The sequence below is a fragment of the Magnolia sinica genome, chromosome 19 (assembly GCF_029962835.1).
Source record: "Magnolia sinica isolate HGM2019 chromosome 19, MsV1, whole genome shotgun sequence".
NCBI lineage: Eukaryota > Viridiplantae > Streptophyta > Magnoliopsida > Magnoliales > Magnoliaceae > Magnolia > Magnolia sinica.
In genome coordinates, this window is record NC_080591.1 from 27,369,834 (window position 1) to 27,390,510 (window position 20,677).

At 35.9% G+C, this 20,677-nt stretch overlaps 1 protein-coding gene across 1 annotated transcript; it reads right to left on the reverse strand.

Moving 5' to 3' along the window:
* Positions 1–939: 939 nt before the first annotated feature.
* LOC131235380 (GDSL esterase/lipase At5g03610-like) lies at positions 940–15,809 on the reverse strand. The gene is made up of 5 exons (XM_058232545.1): positions 15,662–15,809; positions 15,375–15,587; positions 5,589–5,854; positions 3,638–3,941; positions 940–1,298 (listed from the first exon to the last, which is right to left on the reverse strand). The coding sequence occupies exons 1-5, from the start codon at positions 15,717–15,719 to the stop codon at positions 1,084–1,086; spliced, it is 1,056 nt and encodes a 351-aa protein (XP_058088528.1). The 5' UTR covers positions 15,720–15,809; the 3' UTR covers positions 940–1,083.
* Between the last annotated feature and the right edge of the window lie 4,868 nt (positions 15,810–20,677).

The following is a 20,677-nucleotide window of genomic DNA, read 5'->3' on the forward strand; positions in this document are numbered from 1 at the left end:
CTGTGATTTATTGTAACTTGAATTATAGTATATGCTTAGAAAGCTTTTGATATCTTCTTATATTATTTTGTAATTATGAGATCCATAAAATTCGTGATTCATCATCGTCTCCTCGGCATGGTGGATGGTCGAATTCCCTACGATCATCACAATGATGATTCATGTGGGAACTAATTCAATGAAAAATTCAGATTTGGTTTAACTGCTCTATCATTCAAATAAATAGGATATGACTTCGATTCCAGTTGTGTTTGTTGGATCAAGTAAGGTAGCATCTTAATAGCTACAAGTGGATCCTTAGTGCTCTAGTGTTCCTTTTCCTATTGATAATTTATTTACAATTAATCTCTCTTATTCCAGATTTTAGTTTATATTCTTATTCTACTTATAATTCTAATTTATTTTAGAATATGTACAAGTTAAATCCCTGTGAATTCGACCTTGGTCTTACTGAGTTATTACTACATCGTAGCCCTGCACTTGCAGTCGTGAACAGTGTGTGGGGGCTTAGGGTCTACACATGAAGGGTCTAGATGAGCGTGCACATTGCGCCGGATTACTAATAACTCATGCTAACTCTCACATTTATTTATAAGATTGAGTTTTCTTTTACATCATAGAAACCAAGTCATATATGTACCAGCATTCCTTGTACCTATTTACTAGCTAGGGAAGATGGACTAACTGTTCATTTCTCTTTTGTATTTTTCTACTCATACCTTTTTTAAAAAAAATAATAATTTATTTTATAGAATTATGCTAATCCGGTGACACCTGCAAGTGGAGATCATCCAAGCTGTGCTGCAGATGGAGTCCGCCAAGTGCTTAAAGGTGACACGGACAAAAGTCATCTCAGCCCATCATGGCCTCATTAAGTGGGCCACACATGGCAGGAAAGTTCACGAAGTAATTCAATCAGGAGGTTTGATCCCAGCTTACTAGTTAAAAAATAGTAACAAAATATAAAATATGTTAAACAAGTTTCCCTTATTTTCATGTGCTCCAAAATTTGCACTTACATCACAACATGCAAACTGAGCCAATTGGAAAAACTAATGGGAAACAGACCAAGCCCATGAAGTTTTAGGATGAGAAATTGTAGAGAGTGTTTTTCAAATATGATGAGATAGCATCCCAGCCCATCTGTGTAGGGTGGACATCATCCCAAAAGAAAGCAGACTCTGGGCTTTCACACACTGTATACATTTTGGTACCATTTTCATCTACACTTGCACACGAGAATGCACTGCTCACTCCTGCGCAGCAAGGCTTCATCGGATTCTCAAACTTCCACCTTCCTGTATAAGGGAAAGAAAAATCATGTACGTTATAATATTGTTGGGCTAGAATCCCGAGTTAGTTTTGGGCCATTCAAAAATGTTCAAGCATATACACTTGGCTTAGTTATACATCAATCCAGACCATCCCAATCAATGACTCAACTTTTATGGTTTTAAGACTCCAGTCTTATGTTCAAGCCCTTATCCGGGTTACCGAAAAGTAGTTTATGAGTTTCAGTCGGTTTTAACATCCTCAACTAATAATTATTTTTAAAAAGTTTTCCTATTTTCGAGGATGTTTCATATTTCTAGAGCGCAACTATGCTGTAAAACACATTTTTGTGGTTCTTGTTGTTGTTTTCAGAGTTATTTCAATCCTGTGTATTCAAGGATTATCCAGGTAGGTGATGTCTCCTCTTTGATCTCTTCTCTTTCCTTTATGCACTTGCTTCCTTAGGGACCCACAATTTAGATGGCTACGATAATTGTGCATCAGTGTCATGTGTGAAAAGGATAAGTCACCACCGTTTTTTAAAATGGTGAAAAACTAACAAAGAGTCTAGCCTATAATGTAAAGGGTGTTTGCATCTTTACAAATAAAAATTTATTGGCTTATTTCTAAAAAAAATAAATAAATAAACTTTTAGACTCTTTGGTAAAAGTCAGTCACGGGGCTTATTTGTTTAGAAAGTAGCAAATAAGCTCCGTTTTTATAAGGGAGGAGTTACTTTTTGAAAAAGAGTTTATTTGACTTAATCAACATTTTTTACCTTTTTTTTTTTTTTCCTGAAAAAACTAGTTTGTCTTTAAACATCTTAAGTAATTCCTATCTTACCATCTTTTCTTCTCTTTACAATCTCTCCAAGGTAGGCCTACATGATGAACCACTAATATTGAAGATGGGGGCCCAAATCATAAATGGTCCACATCAAAGGTGAGCACACATAATGCACAGGCACATCAAATGTAAGCCCCACATAATGGATGATTCTCGTCAAAGTGTGGCCCACATGATAGATGATTCACATTAAGCAGGCCGTACCTGATGGATGGTCCACATCAAAGGTGAGACCCACATGATGGATGATCGTCATTGAAGGTGGGCCCATATGTTGGTTGATTGATATCAAAGGTAGGCCTACATGATGAACGACCCATATTGAAGGTAGGGCCCCACACAATGATGGTCTACATCAAGGTGGGCCCACATAATAGATGAAGTTGGCTTCACGAGATGGATGACCCACATCAAAGTGTGGTCCCTTGTAATAGACAGTGCACATCAAATAGGCCTAATCTAATGGGCAGTCCACATCCAAGGTTTGGTATGATGGATGACCCATATTCAAAGTGGGCCACATGATGGATGATCCACATAGAAGATGCACCCCATACAATAAATGATAGATATCAAAAGTTGGCTTCACATGATGGACAATCCACTTCAAAGGTAGGCCCCACAATATGGACACATCAAATGTGGACTCCACGTGATGGAGGATGGATAGTTGACATTAAGGGGCCCCACGGAAAGGACAATTGACATTGATGGTAGGCCCCAGATGATGGATAACCTACATCAAAGTGGGCCCTTAATGATGAATGGTCCACATCCTAGACTATCCTTGCATGATGGACACACTTTGAGGTTTAGCTCACACGTTGGACAGTCCACATCAAAGGTGAGCTCCATATGATGGATGATCTACATCTAATGTATGACATAATAGATGGCCCAAATGTCTTAAAATATGAGATTGTAGCCTTCCATTCTTTTGTCATTCAGGGCATGCTTCACGTATAGTGAGATACACCAAAATAACCATATGGATTGTTCTTATAATAGAGTTGTTGTAATCTTTTAAAAAAATAAAAATATGACGTCGACTACCATTAAAAACACTCTTATTTCAAAGTTTTATCAAATATCCTTATTTCAAATAAGAGCTTCTTCTTTTTTTTCTTTTTTCTTTTTTTAAAAAGTATTTTTAAATGAAAAAGTCACTTTCCAAATGAGCTTATTTAAAACAAGAGATAAAACAAAAAAATAAAAAATAAAAAACCCTTGTTGAAATAGCTCTTATTAAAAAATCTCTTATTGAATTAAAGTAAAATGCCAAACCGAGACCTTAGGTTCAATTCCACCTCCAACCCATTGCATGTGAATTTCACATGAAATAGTATTACTTTTTTTTTTTTTTTTTTTTTACTATTTTGATTGTCGAAGTAGAAACGAGGCATGTGTATCAAAAGATAGGTTGTAGAAATCAGCGAAACCCAACTAATTAGATCTCCCAAAACCTAAAATCAAAAAACAAAACATGGTTTTGCCTCTAATTCATCATACGAATGATCACCTTGTTTTCCAGTGCTCTGAAGTGTGGAGTTGAATGCTTTGTAGAGATCGAAAATCACGACAGTTGATTTATTGCCATTTTTGTTCAACTCTTCCACAGCATTCTTCAACAAGAGGTTGTGTATATTTGCAACCTGATTGAACAAGTCATTGCATTGTTGGTAGGATGAAGCCTTGGTGTTCTGCGGTAGGCATCCGATGGGCTGGAGACCTGTTACTGCGATCTTTTTTATGCCAAGATCGGTAATGCGTTTTATATCTAATGCAAGCTGACTAATTAAAGATGTGATGAAGACTTGTATCTCCTGTTACCACATTGGATGAAAGAGAAGAGATTAGAAATAAGATGTGAAATGTGTTCAGAGTGGAATGATAATCAACGTTTAAAACCTTGAAAGAAAAAAAGAAACGAAAAGAAAAAAGGGTCCCAACTCACCCATGCAGCCTCAACTATTTAAGATCTCACTAATACTTGATAGAAACATGAATGGTTGAAAATATTAACATTTAAATATTTTATTTTATTTTTTTTTTTAAAGTAGGAGAAAAAAAAAGTAAAGAAAGAGCTCATCCGAGTGAGTCAACTCAACTTGAATCCGACATTTGGGTTTTTTAACTATGTTGTTAATTGCAATTGACATTTCCACAAGTTCCCATGGAAACACATGGTTGACAAGTATAAGATCTTAACAGCTCATCCAGAGGCCCCACATGTAAGTACGTGATGTATACATGCAAACGAATAACTCTTTTATTTCGGGGATTTTTTATTTTTATTTTTTCCCTATTTGGGAACTTGGAGATTATTAAGGTGAGAAATTATTCTAAGAAAATGACATTTTCCTCCGATTGGAAATTCCCTTTTTGGTGGAAAGCATTTTTCAGAATGTGTTTCCATGGAAAAAGTCTTGAAACCGCGTTTCCTACTCTTCCCTCACTTTTATTTCTCACCTAATTCTTTCTTGGAAAATAACTTGAAAGAAAGTGCCATTCTCTCCCATTTTCCAAGCTCCTATATGGTATTAAACACGAAAATTTCCTTTTCCAAATTTTTTGTTTCCATTTCTTATTTTTGGGCATCTTTATAATTATCGATACTAAATTAAACACAGGTGTTTTCCAACTTGGATTACGAAAAGGATGGCTGCCCACTTCTATGATGTAGAGTGGGTCGCAGACACTTTCATGGCAAAGATGGATAAAAAAAGGCCCGGTCGATGACAAAAGCGATCCGGACCGTCAAAACTTAAAATGGACGTATCTCTCAAACCAAAATGAGCTATCGGACGTACCATATATGATTTTGGGGTAGGACGTGCTAGTTTAGCTACCCAACCCCTCTATGTCAGGTTACACATGCTGATTTTGCGAAATAACATCAGATTGACAGCCAGATCCGTATTTTAATTTCATTTTTACTATTTATAGTAAGTTTTAGTTTGAATATAACTCTTCATCCATTGGGCTTTAATTAGGAGTTGCACCCAACATGGAAAGTGCTTAGAATAGTTAGGGGAACATCATGGTTCAGCCAAATAGGACACGTACTATTTTTGGCCGAAAACCATGCACAGTAGTAGGAATTACGACTGTCTATAAATAGTAAGTTTACTATTTATACTAAGTAACAATTTTTAGGAGTTTTAGTTATAGTATGATTCTAAAACTTCTCCCTAGGGTTTATAGTCTTATTTAAAGAGTAGTAAGCTCATTTTTCATCATTAATAAAATTATTTAGAATATTTTAGAATTATTTCTATTTTCTTTTCCTCATGGATTTGAGGTTTCTTTATGAGGAGTTCAGAGAAATTCCGTGGAATTGGAGCAGTTATCCCCCCAGAGGAAGATGGTGCTCAACCACACATCCTTCCTCTATGTCATTATAAAAACCTTAAACTGAATAGATTAAACTTCATTAACAACTCACTTTAGTGAACCGAGACACTACTTACTGCTGTGGAGCCGTTTTTGGCTTGATACGTGGTGTAGTCATTACCGACTACAGATAGGAGCGCCAAGGAGCATTGGAGATCTCTCTTTGTATACACCCCTTGTTTGATCAGCTGCTGAAACATATCGATTTGGGTGGTCATGTTTGGGTAGGGATACAACGTATCGAAGACACCAGTTCCACCATAAGCGAAATTCATGCCGTATTGTTTTGGGCCGATATTCCTCCTTCTGTACGGTATAGGAGATTGTATTCCTATAAAGGCAGCTGCAGAAACCGCATTGAAGCTAGAATTTAGGAGATATCCAAGAAGTGGAAAAAATATTAAACATGAAAAATCGGAGCACTTCGCATGATTGATCAATCTGAACTGTCCATTAGGTCTAACACACATTCAAAGGACGCCTATCCAGCAAAAGTTATACTGATGATCATATTATCCGATCCATTTGAGTTGGCATTATTTTCTGTATCCATTGATTTGTCAAGAGATGGAGGAACGTTTTGTATATGGTCTGATTTGAGGTGATTTATTTGGCATCACAAGCCATGCACGTTGAGCCCCAACAAAGAGATGGTTCCAATTACTGGATGTTCTTTTCTTAGGTGATATAGGAAATCATTTTATAGGTCGTTGATGGCATGCTTTGAATTGTCTGACTTATGTTATTTTTAGATTGATAGCCCATGAAATTAATGTACGGTGTAACACATTGAGAGTTCAAATTTATCAATTAGATGACTCATGCAACCAGGAGAACTATAACTAACTGTGTCTGAGAGTACTCGGTCATTTCTCACTGACAGAATCCATTTACATATGCTTGTAGTTCACTACGATTATGATTTGGGTCCAATTTACACATGTAAGCCGCTTTCCTATGTTTGTTTGCACTGAAAACAGGTGTAAAATGTGTGAATATCACCTAACCTGTGAAAATTACTCACGTGATGGACCAACTATCCGTCCACATGAACAAACATGTGACATCACATGGATCCAAATCATTGTAGAAGGGCTCCACCGCATCAAAACACGAGTTAAATCACATAGATCAGATGAATGTTACCATTGTATTAATGATTGGAAATTAGAGTGGTCTAAGTATTGATATGGACTGGCCATTAATTATCTTGGGCCCGCCTTTAATTACCATCTTTCTTAAATAACTTTGATCCAATGATTCTAATCATCTGATTAGTGGTTTGGAAAATAGAAAGTCCACGTTGAGTAACTAGATGGTCTAGGCATTGATCTAGACTATCTATCATGTGCAGCCCACCTTTGACTACCCAAACCACTTATATTAATTTGATGAGATGGTCCTAAGCATTAGACAAGTGATTTGGGAAGTGGATTGTCTATGTTGAGTATAATAAAAAGGTTTAAGTATCAATTTTGATTGGACAACACATATGGTCCACCTCCAATTGCCATCCATTTTAAATCACTTTGATCCGATGATCCTAAGCATCCAATTTAGTGGCTTGGGAAAAAGACTTTTCACATTGAGTATGCAAGAGAAGTATAAGCATTGATCCAGACTATCCATCATGTCATGATGCCCACCTTTGATTGATCATCCCTCTCAAATCATATTGATTGGATGATCTTACATTTAGGAAATGGATATGGTCCACATTGAATGTACTAAAGATGTCTAAGAATTCATCTGGTCCATCCATCATGTGGGGTGCACCTTTAATTGACCATTTCTCTCAAATCACTTTGATAGGATGAGCCCAACCATTGGAGCAATAGTTCAGAAAATGGACGGTGCATATTGAGTATACCAGAGAGGTCTAATTGCTGACGTGGACTATCCAACCTTTCATTAGCTGTCTCTAAAAGAGAATGAACCTAACCATCAGATTAGTGGTTTAAGGAATGAACGAGATATAGATATATATACATATATATATATATATATATATATATATATATATATATATATATATATATATATATATATATATATATATATATATATAGAGTCCCGGTCTCCTGCGCACAAGGCCGCACGGAGCTTTCATGCGAGAATTCATGTGAGCTGTCGGATTACAACCACTATCATCGGATGATATCAAGATCTAAGAAGTGGTTGTTTGGTAAAAAGATGGTCCATGTTGAGGTGTTAATGCCAAAGAGAGTACTTTGCATATGTAAACACTTACACGGGAGGTGTGAAAATTTTTGGGTCATTTACATCAATGTTGTCAAAATCCTACGATTTAGGATTTGAGTCAAATCTAAAGAAAAATAATATGAATCCCACTTTTGAATTCCAATTTTATATGAATCCTACGAGTTTATGATTTAAATCTTATGATTTAATAAAAATTAATTAATTTTTATAAATTTCAGTTTACGATTTAAATTATACTGGTTTTCTTCTATTATCAGCTTCACTTGGTGTAATGATTTTAAATTGGTTAGGCTTTAGTAATCATTTAGGAAAAAACTTTTTTTTTAAAAAAAGAAAGAAACGATTTTTAAAAAAATGTATTTTATTTTATTTTATTATTTATAAGTAATTAAATTATATATGTTTTTATGAATGGTTCTGATCATGTTGACTTATATATCATAGAATGATGGTTAGAAATCAAAATATATTTTTTTATTGGTCTACATAATCAAATGCCAATTTTTCAATGCCATTCTACATTTAAGAAAGATAACAAGAACATAAATTCTTAAAGTATCCTTGTATGTTTTTCAAGGATAATTTCTTGAAAGACAAAAAAAGGAAGACAAGAATTCTTTAATACTATTATGACAAGGTATCACTTGGTGCATATTTTGGTAAAAGGATGATTGATAAGTTTTTTTTTGTTTTTTTTTTTTCTAATTTATTTATATATTTTTTCATATTTTTAAGAAAATCATTAAAAATCTTATGATATATGATATGATTTGCGATTCGATACGATTCAACCCCAACTAAGATTTGTGATACGATGATGATTTTGACAACATTGATTTACATTTGTAAATGGAGAGGTAGGGAAACATTTGTACATGCAAGTCAACACAACAAAAAAGAAAAATAAAAAAAATACATGTCTAGATCTTTACATATGTAAACGCCATGTGGAGAAAAAATCCCCTAAAATGAAGGGTATATTTGGTTTTTCAATTCTTAGAGTAATTTAAAGTAAATGAGCAATTATTATTTTTTCTAGGTGTCTGGTTAAGAAAGAGTTACAATAAAAAAGGGAAGTCAAATACACATGTAAAGAAAATTGTGATCATTGCATTTATCCATATCAAAAGGTCCATTTTTACGGTCATGCCCCTATATGACAAACATTGGTGTAACGTAATTAATTATTGCAGTCAAATATAAATAATGTCGTCACACAATTATGAGGTAAGTAATCATTATCCATTTTCAACTAATTAACATTATTGTAATTGGAAAACTATACGAGCCCTAAGAGAAACGAAGTATGAAAAATGAGAAGTGTGGATTATTTGTTGAAAATAGATCGAAATTCCACCATCTAGATGATTTTCATAATTGCCTATTGAATTTGGACCATGAGCACTTTGTGTTGGGGGACTGAGGATACACACAAATATGAATCTAGGATAACAATCTAATAGTATTATGCAAACACAAAGAGAATACAACGATTTAATGTAGAAAAATCTTTTCGGAAAAAAACCGCGGTACAAAACGACAAATGATCACTATGAAAGTAGAAATTACAAAGAGAAAGAGCTTACCCGATTCAAACAACCTCTAATCTCACTCTTATTACACCCTTTGAAACCCTATGACGATTTAGAAACCCTTGGAATACCTTTTAATCTCATTTACACCCATATATATAGCCTTGGAAAAAATTCCAAACGAAATCAAAAACAAATTCCGCATACTCGCAGCTCTGCGAAAAATCTACACATAATCTGTTGATGGCATCGAATACTCATATATGGCATCAAAACTATCCTTCGATGGCATCGAATACTCATCAATAGCATCGAACTAATACCTCAACTGTCGAAAGACAAAATGCGATTTTTTGAAAATTATTGTTGGCATTGAAAAGATGCCCAGTTAGTCTAGTGACCTACTGAAAAAAAAAAAAATAATCTAGAAAACATCGATGGGATCGAGAACTGTTTGATGCCATCAAAGGTGACATCGAATAGACTATTGATGGCATTGATATACCCAATATCTAACTCGATTTAAGACATCAAATTGTTCATGACCATGCATGTTTTGATAATCAATTGAATGGTTATGATTGTTTGACCAACGTGATTTATGTTTTATGAATCATTCATAATAGTGAGGCCTGTAATGTAGGTGATCTAGATTATCAAATACTTATGTATGCATGTATCTAGATGTGTACTTTAGCCCATGGACACTTATTGGAAGGAAGGTGGAAATTGTAAGGAGAGGAGATCGTATGGGCTGAGGAAAATAGAAAGAAATTGATAAAAACTTTTGGAAGATTATATGAACTCTTCACTCAATGGGCCTCACTGTGGGTGAATCACAATGCAAAAATCCTTATGAATTGGCAATAACCCTCGAATGGAAGATGATGATAAAAATGCCTTTGGTTTTCGCTTAACGTTAATATGTGGATAATATTTTCTTTTGGATTTGACAAATTGCATGTGGTATGCTTCCACCATTTAATAAAAAAAGAAATATATATATAGATATAACTACCTAATTAATATCTCATTAATGAGAAGTATATATTATCATTCCACCATATTTTGTTAGATTTGTCTAGTGCCCAATTAGGTCCGCAGTGCAAGCAAATGATTGGGGGCTTGAGTGGGCCTCACTGTGATGCTTATGTGAAATTTACCTCACCACCAAGTGTGTCACCCCATGTTAGGCCCAAGGCCTTGTTAGACTTTGACTTATGTCACCCCATATTAGAGTCATCCATGACTGAGATGGTCCACATGATTGGAAACAGTGTACGCTCGCCCTCCAAACTATTTTCCTTAATGTGACTCATCTAAACCGTGTGGATGAGCTTTATTTTTAGGCCCAATGATAAATTATGGTGAATAAAAGGAAAGCAATTCCGAGATAGGTTACAAAGTTGCTTTTCTTATGACAGCATTTTCCTTCGCTACAGATTAAATTCTAGTCTACTTATCTAAGATACTGGCAACTTGCATATAATGAACAGTGTTGGTGATCATTCCCGAATGCCTTTGCAAGGAATCTGACAACAAGATTAGATTCTATTCTATATTTGCAGTCACGGGCATACAATAAAAAATAATGAATGCTCATGGTGGTATTAGAGATGTAATGGAAGAAATAATGAAAACCTATGGCACGAAAAAGTGAATTTCTGAAAAACACAATTCCATAGAGATTTGTGTTAGTACTTATGGTGAAACCTACCTTTATACAGTGACTTATATATAAATATCCAGAAGACATTTGGGTTGGATCTTGTGTCTAAATAAGCATCTTTATGACACCCCTCAACCATTCAATGTATTTCTTGACTGTTTAAACTGTGTTATTAACATACAAATGTTAAATTACAGTTACTTTGTACTCAATGGTTATGTCTTCAACCCGCTACATAGGCACAGTCAGCTGCCACCAGAGTTGTCAAATCAGCAGCCCTCATGCTCACGAGCGGGGATGTGCAAAGTACATCAAACCCTACATACTTATCATGACGATGTATAAAGTGTAAAATGAGTGGATAGGAAAATGATCACATAAAACCAACTTTCCATATTTCATTTTTGGTACAAATACCCTTTGCAAATATTAAAAAGATAACTTTCGAAATAAAAGTTTTGGAAAAATAAAATAAAATTAAAAGAAAACTTTTCATTTTAATTTTGACCCACACCAAAAAATAATTTCTTATTTTGAAATACTCAGCATATCTAGCATATGCAACAAAATTTAAACGATTCAGATAGTTTTTATCAGCTACATATTGATGACACAAAATATATGGTGAAGTTATGCATTTTTCATATTGGAAAATCTCATTCTCATCAATTTCTTGGCGCGAGAACTTCTGCAGAGAGATTTTCAGATTTTTGACGTTTTTCTTGCCATGATATCAGGAAAATCCCGGTGATTTTTTATTTTTTATTTAGGTAAAAATGAATTTATGCAAACTTTTATATATTTATTTCATAAAATCCTGATTTCATGATAAAATTGTGAGAAATATAAAAGTGATGAGAATTTTGAAATCTCACAATATTATCATGAAGGTCTCGTTTAATGAATTTACGATGAAAAGGTCATGAGATTTTTAAAATCTCAGCGATATCTGCCACTATCTCTATACAATGTGATTTATGGATTAAATGTGATTTATCTCATTATAATATAGTATTGTATATAGTATTAATTGGGTACCCGTCTGAGCTCAATACCAACCCGGTTTTCTGAAGGGGTATAAACCATTGGCCAACAGGGTTAGAAACCAGGACCTAAAATCAGATCCGGACCGGTTCCAGCTGGGTCCGCTTCCTCGGGTACGAGTACCCATTGACAGCCCTGCAAACAATCCTGGCCTTTCAATCTAGAGGTTTGCTGATTCCAAGAAAACGTAGAGAGCCAAAAACATCTACACGCTGGGCATGTAAAAATATGAAACAGTGTGTGAGATCTGAGCTGTCCACGAGGTTGGAAACAATGCAGACTGTTCATGAAAAATCAGACAATTTCACTTATAAATGGGGTCACAATGGTTAAAATATATTTTTTATTTTTACCATTTAATGCATCTCTTTACCATTCAAACTGTATTTACCTATGATTAACACATAAATGCCAAGTAACAGTTACTTCACTCAGGGCGTGTTTGGATCATATCAAATCATAGTAATATAGTGGAAAGGTGGTAAAAAAAAGTAATAATTACCATAACTACCTTATTTAAAAATAAAATAGAATATTGTCCTTGTGCAGTACCCTCTTCCATTTTCACTACCAACATGGGAAGTTTCTACTGTTAAATACATTTAGATGTAATTTTGCTCATTTGTTTTATCCATGTTGTTTATATATTTTGCAATATCATTTCAAGACATGTCCCAACAAATATGAAATTAAGATCCAACACTTTTGAGGACCTCTGGAAGTTTTCAAAGGTAGACATCCAATCCCTACTGCTACCTGTCATGTGGCTCATTTTAAAGTTGTATCTGCTTCACTTTTTGTCTTATTATATGAAAGGATCACATAAGATGGTTGGACGGTGTGGATATAACACAAACATCATGGTAGAGATCATGAAATTATGCCACGTCAATCCATATCAAAGAAAACCAATAATGATGCGAGTTTTACTCTACATTATTGTAATTTTTTATAATTCAAAAACCACGGTCATCTTTCCAACCCACTTACATAGGCATTGTCAAATGTCACCTAGTTGTCAAATCAGCAAACTAAAAATTTTCAGCTCCTTATGCCCATTGGGCTGATGTGCAATGTGGAGGGGTGCCTTCTTACACCACATGCATGCACATGCGTGTCCGTATCAAGACGTGAACAATGCAAACGGTTCGGGTGGAATTTTGAACCTTGGTCTTGATAGCGAAATGCCTATATCAAACCAACTTTCCATGTTTCATTTTTATGACAAACCCTTTACAAATACTACAAAATAACTTCTGCAATAAAAGTTTTAAATAAAAAATTTCAAGAGAAAATAAAAGAAAACTTTTCATTTTATGGACACACACACCAAAAATATTTTATGTAATTTTAAAATACCCAACATGTCTAGCATAATTTAGACAATTCAGATGGTTGTTTTGGGTGGGAAGCTTGAAGCAGTGGATTGGTCATTGGACTTGCGCATTATGGCTCGAGGGTGGTTGGTTTGAATATAGAGATTGTTGTATACCGGGTTGAGGATTGGGCTCCTTGGTAAGTGTGGTGTGATGTTAGTAATTGGTTCCTTTTGTTTCCACTTTAAGTTGTAGGGATATCTTTCAGAAAAATAAAGATCTGGTTGCTTGAGAGTAATAGCCTACTAGCCTGTTGGGGTTTATAAAAACCTACTGTGAAGTAATCTCCAATCATGGTAGCAGCGTCTAGATAAGACTACGAATGAATCCCGAGCAGCGGTGGAGCAGGGATATGTCTTTTAGCTGGTAGGAGAGGCCAGTTTGAAGCATTGTTTCTTCAGGGAGGCTATAGCCCTTTTACCTTTTTATCTTTGTTCATTAGGCGATATGATAGGTGAGGCCCGATGTTTTTGTGGAGCCCACCTGAAAGGTTAGTTTGTAGTATTAACAAAAATATAGGGGCATGACTCTCTTTTTAAAAACAAAAAACAAAAAAAAATAATTACATATTGATGACATGTGTATCGAGGTTACCTGCAAGTACACGGTGGAGCAGGGATATGTGTGCGTATGCACATACGGTGAAGCTTCACATGCAGCATAATGACAAATCTCATTCTCAGAATTTCTCGGCATGGGAACTTATGGGGAGATTTTCAGATATTTTTTTCATACCTTAATATAAGAAAAATATTGGTGAAAAAAAAAAAAAAAGAAATTTAGCTAAACATGAATTTATGCAAACTTTTAGATATTTGTTTTATAAAATCATGGAAATTTCGTGATAAAATTACAAGAAATTTAAAACTAATGCAAAATTTGAAATCTCACGATATTATCACGATAATATCGTTTAAAGAATTTTCAGTGAAAAGATGACCAGCTTTTCAAAACCTCAGTTATTTGTCACTATCTCAATACAATGTGATTTATTTTGTTATAATATAGTAGCGTATGAGTATTTAATTGGGAACCCGTCGGGTGCCCGATACCCACTCAGTTTGCTAGCTAAACGGGTATGATCCGTTGGCCCAAATGGGAACAGGTTTGAAAACCAGTAGCTAAAATCAGACCCGGACCTGTTTTAGGTGGGTCGGGTTCCTCGGATACGAGTACCCATTGACAGCCATAGAAACAGTCCTGGCCATTCAATCTAGAGCTCTGCTGATTCCAAGAACGTGTAGAGGGCCATACACATCTGCACGCAGGGCTTGAAACAGTCTGTGAGATCTGGACCATCCACAAGGTTGAAAATAATGCAGATTGTTAGTAAAAAATCAGGCAATTTCACTTATCATAGGGGCCACCACAGTTAAAAATTTCTAGTAATTCCTTTGTTTTCATATGCTATTCATGTCTTTTGGTATGCATTGGCCCACTTGAGGTGTGGAATGGCCTGATTTTGATGGAAGATCTAAACAGTGTAATTCACCTGATGGTAAGTTCAGATCCTACAAGTGTGTTGCACTTTGACACATGCACCTGTCGCGTGAATGTGTAGAGGCGTGTGTGGAATTAGCAAACGTCTTCAATATGCAGACAAATAAAATCATTGAATTGTTTTGAATGGCTCGGATCATCTTTTTCTTTAAAGGTGGAAATGTCCATTGCTGATAAATTGAGGGGCAGGCTTCCTGAAGTAGGTCTTACGACTGATTCATTTGGCCAAGACAGTAGGCTAAGAATTCACTTTTGTAGTCCGCAGGATTAGTAGCGCCTGTTACGTACCCTAACATGATATGAAGATGAAGAATCCCGACAGGTAGGAAAAAACTCTGACACAATCAGACAAACATGACAAACTAAAAAATGGAAAGGATAATGGAAGAAGGGCTTTACAGACGGGCGCGGACCATAGAAGAGAGAGAGAGAGAGAGAGAGAGAGAGAGAGAGAGAGAGAGAGAGAGCTCATAATCATGTTTGGTGTGTGTTTGAGAGAGAGTGGGTAGAAAAACCCACCTACAAAATCCGACAACACTCGGCCATCAGAGAACCGGCCGGTCGGCGTTCCAGGGAAGGTGATCCCATACGGCTTCTTCCATGACTCAGCCTCCGACTTATTTCTATTCCCAGCATCAACATACGAGTCTCCAAAGACAAACAGTTTCTGCACTTGAAGAATTCGAGGACGGTGGTGGTGGCCATGATGATGAGAACCCTTCACTCCAATCCCTATAATAAAGAAATTAGAAAAAATAAAAAATAAAAAACTAAATTTTATAAAATAGAGAAGTTCTCTTTCTGACCAGCTAAGAGAAGAAGGGCGATGATATAAAAGAAGAAGAGCTTTTCCTTATCCGTCATGTCCACAAAATAAGTTTCACTGTTCTAACTAAGAAAGAAGGATAATTGAAGAAGTGAAACTGGAGATGATTGTTTCGTAAGGGATGTCATAACAATGAAACTTTGGGCTATATATATAGTAGTTTCTAGGCCACGTGATAAAAATGACTCTGTTACAATATGGCACCTTCTCATTGATAAGTGCCTATCACAGGATGTAAGCTTCCTCTGTTTTTTGCTGCAGCACGGATTTAATGATCGTGGCTTGTTTGTTTGGTTGGCCGTCTTGTCTATGTAGTTTTTCTTGTATTAATTTTTTTATTATTGCACTCCAATTATTGTACAGTTTTTTCTTTTCTTCTTCTTTCTTTAATCAGAAAAACTGTAGGGAAGGAGACTGCGGATTGAGTAACTCAGCGGGCTAAGTGTATTGAGTAAACTCTGTGGGGCCCACCATGATTTATGTATTTTATCTAATCCGTCCATCTATTTTACTAGATAATATTAGGGATTGAACCCAACATTGAAGTATATCAAAAGCTCAAGTGAACCATACCCCGGTGATTATCCAAAGTAAGAACTATACTGATATTTGATGTTCTGACAATATGCTGCATTGACATATGGATTTAGATGAGGACTGGTGTGCTTGAGTTACATATTGTATCGCAGGGCCTTAGTATGGCCGACATCATTCACTCCTTGCATCGCATGGTCTTGATATGGCCGATAACACTCATGCCTTGCATCGCATAGCCTTGGTACAGCTAATGACATTTATAGACTTACCGATGTTTCCGCATTACTCTGATATTGTAAACTTACATTTCTACCATATGCACACACTTTTACGACCCTTTAAGCTTTTTATAAGCTTATGTACGACCATTGCGTGTAGATGACGCTAGGACGCAGCAGCATCACTAAGCTTGGAGCTTACAACCAACTTCTGGAGCATTTTAATTATCGATATTGTATTTCCTTTTTACGCACTGTCCTTATTGTATCTTAAAGTTTTTTTTATCATAGTGGATTTTGTGATGGTTTCTTGGTTATTGTTTGTGGGTTGTGCTTATGGTTATGCTCATTACGAATCAAAATCAAATTAGAAATCCTCCTTTTAGAATCCCAGGATTGGAACCTAGTGTGTGGGTGCCGGGAGCCGAAAATGGGGTACTACGGAGGCTGTTGGCGCAAGATTCGGCGATCGAGAATTTTGTGAGCCCGGTTTCCGAGTTTGGGGCGTGACAACAAAAAAATCCACAAATGTGAGTAGTTGACATCATGACCACTCCATACTTCTTTTGGAATCTTATAATCTATCGGTATATACGGGGATTGATTTATCAGGTAACAAGTCATGTTAACGGCCTTAGCCCATAACTCATTACCAAATCCAATATTACTCAACATGCTTCATGCTTCCTCCAAGAGAGTTTGATTCATTTGCTCAGCTACAACATTCTGTTCAAGTGTGTACTTGATTGTATTGTGCCTTATAATACCATCATATTTACAAAACTAGTTGAATTCTTTTAAAGTGAATTCACCTTCATAGTTTGTCTTTAGAACCTTCAGTTTCTGCCTAGTTAGTTCTTAACCATTGCCTTCCACATTTTGAATGTGTCGAATACATCAGATTTATTTTTCAGAAAATAAACTCATACCTTTCTAGAGTAGTCATCTATGAATGAGACAGTAAATGATGACTAATAGAAACAACGGGCGATGGGCCCATACATCTGAATGTACATAATCTAGTACACTCTTACAAACATCATTTCTAGTTTTAAAACTTCATACCATGCTCGCTCATGTGGCCTAGATGCATATGTTATAAACGAGTTGATGTGGACTCCATTACAGAAATTATACATCTACCCGATACGGTATTCCTAATCAACTTGTAAATGTTATTATTCATCTACGCTTTCATTACTACGAGCGCCCCTTTAGAAACTTTAAGGGCATGATCAAGCTCGATTAATTTACACACAAGTGCCTCTAATGCCACAAGAAAGATCAGGTTCTTCCTAAGGTCTAAAATGTGTCTCACCTCTATTAGGGTATGCTTCACCTCATCAAATATCTTGATGCGCACTGAACCAACACTAACAACCTTACAGGTAATGTCATTGCCTATAAACACATGTCTACCATCACACATATTGTAACTGATGAACCAATCTTTCAAAAAAGTCATGTAGTATGAGGTCCCCGTATCCAAAATCCACTCGTCGTTGAGGTACTTGGATTTGGATGTGGTCAGAACATCACCACCACCGATTTTCTTATTGGATTCCACTGTGTTGGCTTCCTTTGGCATATTATCAAACTTTTCTTCTGTACCTTTTGATTTCGACAATCCTTCTTCATGTGCCTTGTCATTCCACAATTACAACACTTCATCTTTCCTTTCACTTTCGATTTGGGTTTAGACTAAGAATTCTCCTTCTCCTGTTCAGAATTTCTTCCCCTGGCAAAGCATATGTAGAGGTAACATCGCCATTGTTTTTCTTTCTCAATACATCTCATGAAGGGATAAGACAACAATCTCAACATCGATGATATCCCTACCATGGATCAACGTATTTACTAGATTCTTAAAAGATGATGGAAGAGAATTTAAAAGAATTAAGGCTTGATCTTCATCTTCGATCTTAACCTCTACATTTGTCAGTTAATACAACAATTCGCTGAAAGTGGTCATGTGTTCATCATCTTAAGATTATAGAACTATTTCTTTAAATACAGACGACTGCCCATTGATTTTTTCATGTACAAACTATCTAGTTTCGTCCATATCATTACAGTGGTTTTTTTTTAATCTAGGATATTGTAGAGAATGTTGTCCTCTAGACACAATTGTATCGAGGTTGTAGCTCTCTCATTAAGTTCATCACACTCTTCATTACTCATAAATGTAAGACACTTCACCTTACTAAGGAGAGCGTGTTACAATCCTTGTTAAACTAAAAAGCCTCACATCTTAACCTTTCATACTTTAAAGTTGTTTCTACAGGTGAATTTCTTCGTTTATTACTTCATATTAGATCCCTTCACAGACATGTTTCAGATTATAACTTAAAACCCCAATGTTAGCTCTGATATCACTTATTGGAGATCGCACAAAAGGAAATCAGAATTTAATCAAACAAGATAAAATTAAACGTAAACAAAACATGCAGAGAACACGAAAATTTTACGTGAAAAATGCTTGCGGGAAAAAAACATGCTACAAAGCCACAAGCAATCCACTATAAAGCGATATTATAAGAGATTGATGGACTTACCGATCCCAACAACCCCAAAATCATTTTTCAAAGCCCTGGCTTTGCTCTAGAACACCTTAAGAAGGTTTTAACATCCACTTAAAATATCATAATCCTGATTACACCTGATATATATACTATCACAACCAAAATTACAAACAAATTACTCAGTTATGCAATTCTGCGCACACCGTCGATGGGACTTTCAATGGCATCGATAGCCATCGAAGACCATTTGATGACATCGAAGCCACCTTTTGATGGCATTGAGTAGTACGTAACTTTAAAACTATACAATGAGCAACATGGATTTTTCTGAATTTTCTCGATGGCATTGAGTGGTCTTTCGATCGCATTGACAGACCTTTTATCTTAGTCAGATTAAAGACATATGACAACACGAGAGAGAGAGAGAGAGAGAGAGAGAGAGAGAGATTATTACCATTAGAGATATACACAGGCTGAGGTAGCTCAAAAACCTCTCTCGGCATGGCTCGATCTAGCTTGATTTGACCTAGCTTGAAAGGCGACTAGAGGTGAGCCAAGCCTTACATTACTCAAATTGTTTGAAAATGAGTCGAGTTTGAGTAAAGTGGAGTTCGGCTTGACTTAGCTTGAAGCTCGAAGCTCAAACTTGAGTCTAAGCTTGGTCAGCTCAAGTATAACTTTAAAAATTATATATAATAATAATATTATTATTATTATTAATCATAATCTTAAATTTAAACCCATCTGTCCCTATCTTTCATTTTCACTAGTCTGCCTATCAGTTTCACCAGCCTTATCCCATCCCGCCCACCACACTCACCCGAGTGGCCCAACTGCTCTCCCCCCCCCCCATTGGCATTTGTTCCATTTCTCAACCCGTCGGCCGTCAACCTAACATGACCGATCAACTCAGCTCAACCCATTTTGGGTCTACCCGACTAGGAACTCACCCTCTTTCTCTCAACTCATAAGGTATACTTCTAATCCATTTATGGCTAATTTCTATTTCAATTTATGTAATTGTTTAAAAATAGAAAATTTTCAAGTTCCAAAATTGATATTTGAAGTTTTGATTTCTAAACTATTTTAGGATTTTTATAAATTAATGAATTGGGTTTTCGGTGGGCAAAGCTTGACCCAAACCCAACTTGCTCAGGTGGAACAATTAAGTTGAGCTAAGCCACCATTTTAAGCTTAAAGGTTGAGCTTAGACGAGCCAAGCCAAGCTCAAGCTAAGGTAATCATGAGAATGAGCCGAGCCGAGATTCAGCTTAATGTACAACTCTATATTTACCATAAAGATAGATGAAGCTACATGTAAAGCAAATAGAGAACTAATGGTGGAGGGGTGTTGAGGGTCAAATATTGCATATTAGACCTCAGTTATTACTGGATTTTATGAGCATGATACTATTTAACGGTCCGATTTAATCATGTTTGTAATGCAAGGTACATTTGCGAGCTTGGACCGAAAAAGGGTGCTAAAAGCTAAGATTTAATGCTCAGAATTCACCGAAGCATGGGACCAACCCCAGGAAACCGAGATCGATAGATATACATGCCAGAAATATGAGAAAACCGAGAAACTGAAGCTTAAGTGGCCTGAAAGATGTCCAAAATGCAAGATCGTAGGATTGTCACCATCCATTCGGCTCGAAACTTCATGCAGGACCTGAAAACCATATATTAACCATACATGACGAATTTCAAGCCTCAGAT